Here is a 6000-nt window from a genome sequence, read left to right on the forward strand (position 1 = left end):
ATTTTTATATGTATTATTTATTTTAAAAATAAGACATTATGATTTTTAATGCACGTTATCTTACTGACAATTTAACACACTTAAAATTAATTTTAAAAAAGTATGTTTTGCTGCCTGTTCTTAAAATTTTAAATGGTAATTTAATGCTGTTTTAATCTTAAATAAAAAATTACAGTTTTTAATTATCAAGAAAATAATTTCACAATGCAAAAAAAACAAACAATCAAAAAAAAAAACTCTTGGTCCAACACATTTTCTTGATGCAAAATCAAATTTTAAATATTTTTGCATAAAGGATTTTATTTATTTATTTATTATTTTTAATGTGTATATTAATAATAATTAAAAAAACTGATTTTGAAGTGAAATATGAGCTGGACTTTTAATTATTATACATATACTTTTTTATATAACTTTACAGACATTTCATTAACTTCATTAAACATCAATGTGTTTATGATTGTGTCATGTTTGTTTAACACGCGTTATAGTAGCGTCAGTACTGACCCGGTCCAGACGGGACTCATCCATGCTCTTAGAGTGCTCCTTCAGTTTGAACTCCTCGCGGTCCACACGCAGACTCTCGATGTCTGCAGACAGGTGCGGCATGTTGGACACCCAGGCCACCGTACGCTCGGACGCAGCTGAGGGAGTATTGAGAGTGGACGGAGACTTTGAGCCCTGGACAAAGGAACAAAGAGAAAACATGACGCTCATCTGACATACAGACAACATGAGAATACATCCGAAGATTATAGCAGAATCTGAGACTATATGTGACCCTGGACCACAAAATATTGCTAGGCAATATCGCGTTCATTATCGCAAGAGATTAATTTGCAATTATGAACGTGATATTGCTTAGCTTGTCAGTTAACTACGGCTCTGTGTAGTAAATGCCGCTTCATCTGAAAGCAGGTGATGGAGATTTACTGCTAATCACGGAACCGGCTTTACTGACGAGATGCGCATGACAATCGCATGCGATTAATTGCACAGCCATAGTGTGTGCACGCGTGTGTGTGTGTGCGTTTTTGTGACAAATGAGGACATTAATGTGTATAATGACAAGGGTATGACAGGTATTACAAGGAGAAGGAGACTTTTCAGGACATTACTCCATGTCCCCACTTTTCACACAGAATGGAGTGTATTGAAAATCTGAAATAGCAGAAAGTCTCCTGTAAGGGGTAGGTTTAGGTGTAGGACAATAGCACATACAGTAAGTACAGTATAAAAACCATTACGCCTATGTGTGTGTGTGTGTGAGAGAGAGTGTATGTGTATGTGTGTGTGTGTGTGTGAGTGTGTGTGTGTGTGTGTGTGTGTGTGTGTGTGCGCGTTTTTGTGAAAAGTCAGGACATAGATGTGTATAATGACGAGGGTATGGCAGGTATTACAAGGTGAAGGTGACATCTCAGGACATTGAACCATGTCCCCACTTTTCAAAACACTTATAAATCACTCAGAATTAAGTTTTTTTCAAAAAAGTTGAAATGCACAGTCTCCTGTAAGGGGTAGGTTTAGGTGTAGGGTAGGTGTTGGTCAATAGCACATACAGTAAGTACACTATAAAAACCATTACGCCTATGGAATGTCCCCACTTTTCACAAAAACGAACATATGTGTGTGTGTGTGTGTGTGTGTGTGTGAGTGAGTGTGTGTGTATTGACCTGTTTGTTCATGGTTGGCTTGAGCAGGTGCTGTTGGTTGCTCTGCTGTGCAGATTTTGCTGGTTGGTTGCTCGGTGTGTTTTCTGTGCTCTCACTGGCTCCGCCCTGAGGGGCGGGGCTCTCCGAGGCCGTGCTGGACTGATGCGGCAGGCCAGGGGCGGGGCTATCCTTCACCGACAGCTGTTGCCTCGGCAACTGCCTCCCCCCAAAGCTGGAGTCGGGCGACTGGAGGAGGTTCCCGCTCTGGGGGCGGGTCTTGGGCGGTGTGGAGTTGACAGCCGAGCTGACGGACAGCTGGTGGGAGGGCTGAGGCTTCATGCGCTGAGGAGGAGGCGGGGCCATGGAGGCTTGACGGACAGGATGGATGGTGGTGGGGGGCGTGGCCAGAGAAGCGGGCGTCCCCGTGCCTGTGGCCGTCTGTGGGGCGATGCCCATCAGAACCTGCTGCTGGAGATTCTCCTGAAGACACACACACACACACACACACACAGACTCTCAGCACTGGTAGAGTTAAGTCAACTACAACCTTTACAAATCATTTTTGCTACTAGAAACACAGTGACATTAGTGGAAATAAAAGATATTATAACAAAAATGCATTTTATTTCATCTAGTTGCCAAGGCAACATTTCTCATTGTTTAGTTGAACTTGATTTAATAAAATAACTAAAATGGAAATAAAACATAATAAAACTGTACAGACATATAAAAAAACTAATGAAAATGATAAAACATAACAAAATTACTAAAACTGTAATAAAAAAAGAAAGAAAGAGAAAAAAAAAATAACAAAAATTATTATTATTATATTAATAAAAACTATAATAATACTCAATAATACTAAAATATCACTGATCCAGGGTTCCCACCTGCTGATCACTGCAGGTCTAAGACCTTCCTCATTAATAATTAATAAGATCAAATAATATTATTATTATTAAGATTAAGAATCCAATGGAACAATAATTTCATCATTTTAATCCAATTAAATCCTGAAGAAATATTTTAATATTTATAATTTATAATAAATATTTATAATAAACATTACAGTATTCATAACAAACATTCGTTAATATACTTATAAATTATTATAATTATAATATTTACAATAAATATGTATCAATATGAGGTTTTGTTATAGTACTTAATATACATAATCATTAGGGATGTGCCCGAAGCAAATACCTTATTCGGAAAGGCACGGATAATGGCTTCAAAATGAATAACAGAACAAATATTCGGCACACAATCACATGTTGCTGGAACAGCACTGCATTAGTGAGGTCTGCGGTTGTTAAGATTTGTGCAATAATAATGGCTAGTACTGCTTTGATAGCGTTTGACACAGTTTGGTACAGATAATATCACGGTGATCATTGAGTTTGTGTAACGAATGTGATTTCCTCAGCAATAAACTATCCGCGCGCTCCTTTTTTGATTGCTGCTGTCAGTGCCGGCGAAGCAGTGTTGCCAGATATTGCTACAAAAAAACAAACACAACAAATCTCCTGAAACATGCACCAAAATCAGTTTAATTCTTATATTTTGCAAATAGGATACAGAATCTCTAACCTCAACCTTCATCTTCCCACTTTATTAATGCCCTAATTACTTTATTAGCTGTTACATTAAGTATTAAAACAAGTCCAGCGACGCTTATAATAACTAGATCTGGCAACATCGCCAAGCTCCTTCACTCCTGCGAGTCAGCCACATGAATTTATTCAGCGACATTATTTTAAATAATTTTTCATACGTTTTCAAATTTTATTTTTGAACATGAAACATTTACGGAGGTCTGGACCTCATAGCTGGCTATGGGCCTGGATGTGTAAAGTGAATGAGTGTAAACTATAGCCTATAAATGAATGATAATGAATGAAAGCGCAAATCAATAGCTGTGTTGGGGTCTGCGCGTCTCTCTGAAATCAGAGGTTTGTCTGGAGTTATATCAACTCGACAAAAATATCCTAAAAAAGGTCTTAACTTCAAACCTTTTAGAAATCCAACTGTAAAAACGCATTGCATTAGCCCTTTTCATGAATGGCATCACATTTAATTATACAAGACGAAGAAAAGCAATGTATGATCAAGGCTTTCGGAGGGTCCAAATGATTTGTTGCGCTCTATTGATAAAAAAACTCGTAAATGATCACAGACTCCCGCAACTTCAAGCGAGCTTTATTGTCATTCTGCTATGAGTACTGAACCCCATAAATTATGATTTTTTTTTTTTTTGCACTATGACATTATTTTAATGATGTTTAAACACATTTAACCCCAAACTGTCATTACTGTAGTGCTGAAAAAATGATACATTATTTCCATGATAAAGCCATTTATAGAAAAGTGTCTGTTTTACGGCCTATTATCTATTATTATTTTGTAAATTTCCTACCGTAAATAAATCAAAACTTAATTTTTGATTAGTAATATGCATCGCTAAGAACTTCATTTGAACAACTTTAAAGGTGATTTTCTCAATATTTAGATTTTTTTGCACCCTCAGATTCCAGATTTTCAAATATTGTCCGATCCTAACAAACCACACATCAATGGAAAGATTATTTATTCAGCTTTATATGATGCATAAATCTCAATTGAAAAAAAAATTACTCTTATGACTGGTTTTGTGCTCCATTGTGCTCCATTTACTCCAGCACTATTACTGTGTTCTGTGGTGAGATGCGAGAGCGTTGGATCACCTGCACCTGCAGCGAGAGCTGTCTGCGGGCGTAGTCGGCCTGGTTGTGGCGCGTGAAGTCGTCGCTGTAGCTGTGCGAGTGCACGATGTTGGGCTGCACCAGGCTGTTCTGCGTGCGCAGGGCCGACAGATCCTCGCTGCGGGAGAAGCCGCTGTGAGCGAAGGACGGCACGTGTCCGTTCTCCGGCTCGGGCGGCAGCAGCAGCGGCGGCGGGGTGTGGTACTGCGGCCCGTCGGACGCCAGGTGGAACAGAGGGTTCTGGAAGGACAGAGGCACGTGCATGGCAGCCGCCTGGGACAGCGAGTCCGCAGCCAGGCCGCCCGAGTGACTCAGACGCAAACCGCCCGACATGTTGGAGCCGCCCGAGCCGGCCGACACACGCCCACCGGCCCTGAGAGGGGCCCCGGCCAGCGGCCCGAAGCCGGCCAGAGACCCCTGAGACGAGTTGAGCAGGTCGTTCACCGAGTGCAGGTTGGACACGCTGTTGATGCGAGAGTCCTGCAGGTCCATCATAGAAACACTCTTATTCACACTGAGAACCTGACGAGACACACACCACAGCAGAACACTTGAGAACCACACTCCTGGAGTTCAGCACACAGCATTTATATTCTATTATGCAGTCTTTATAATAAATGTTACATTTATAATGACAATTCATAATAAATAAAACAAAAAATTAGTAATCAATAGTGCTGTCAAACAATTAATCGCATTCAAAATAAAGCTATTGTTTACATAATATATGTGTGTACTGTGTACTATATTTATTATGTATATATAAATACATACACATACAGTATATATTTTGAAAATATTTGCATGTATATATTTATATTCATATAATTTATATTATATATAAATATATTTACTACATAAACATAAAAATTATGTCTTAAATATATACATGCATGGGTGTGTATTTATATATGCATAATAAATATACACAGTAGGGGTGGGCGATATGAGCTAAAAAAGTCTGTCCATCCAATGAAATCCATGAATATGTAACGATATCCACGGTATAGCAAAATCCATATCATGGCACAACATAATACCGGTAGTCACGTTAATACCGGTATAGCGCCCACCCCTAATACACAGCACACACATATACTGTGTAAACAAAAACTTTTATTTTGGATGTGATTAATCCTGATTAATTGTTTGACAGCACTAGTAATTAATAAAAAATAATCATTATTTAATACTATTTAATATAAATATTACAATAATAATACATATTCATTAATATGAATATTTATTACACATTATTGTAATGGGCATAATAAATATCCATTAACATTAATATTTATTTAATTTAATAAATATTAATATTAAAATTAGTATTAATAATCATCATAATATTATTAATGATATTTATTATAAATATTACAATGCTTTTAATACTTCTTCACTAAAATAAATATTTATTCTACATTATATGCATAATAAATAGCCATTAATAAGAATATGTATTATACAACTTACATATACATACATAGTAACACATAAATTGATATTTTTAATAATAATAATAATAAAATTAGCATTATTAATAATTAATTAGTTACAACATTACTACTAACAATAATATTTCCACGTCACATGTGTGTGTGTGT

General features: G+C 37.2%; 1 protein-coding gene across 6 annotated transcripts in view; it reads right to left on the bottom strand.

Moving 5' to 3' along the window:
• Positions 1–6000, bottom strand: part of syngap1a (synaptic Ras GTPase activating protein 1a) — an 86002-nt gene that overhangs the window by 10235 nt on the left and 69767 nt on the right. For 5 of the 6 annotated variants that reach the window (XM_058753547.1, XM_058753548.1, XM_058753545.1 and 2 more), the window contains 3 exons: positions 4379–4918; positions 1674–2132; positions 508–681 (listed from right to left, as the gene is read on the bottom strand). In XM_058753547.1, the coding sequence (XP_058609530.1) occupies positions 508–681; positions 1674–2132; positions 4379–4918 (1173 nt within the window). The remainder of the gene's footprint in view (positions 1–507; positions 682–1673; positions 2133–4378; positions 4919–6000) is intronic. The other variant, XM_058753546.1, reaches the window with a different exon arrangement.

The sequence above is a fragment of the Onychostoma macrolepis genome, chromosome 19, assembly GCF_012432095.1.
Source record: "Onychostoma macrolepis isolate SWU-2019 chromosome 19, ASM1243209v1, whole genome shotgun sequence".
In the NCBI taxonomy this organism is placed as follows: Eukaryota; Metazoa; Chordata; class Actinopteri; order Cypriniformes; family Cyprinidae; genus Onychostoma; species Onychostoma macrolepis.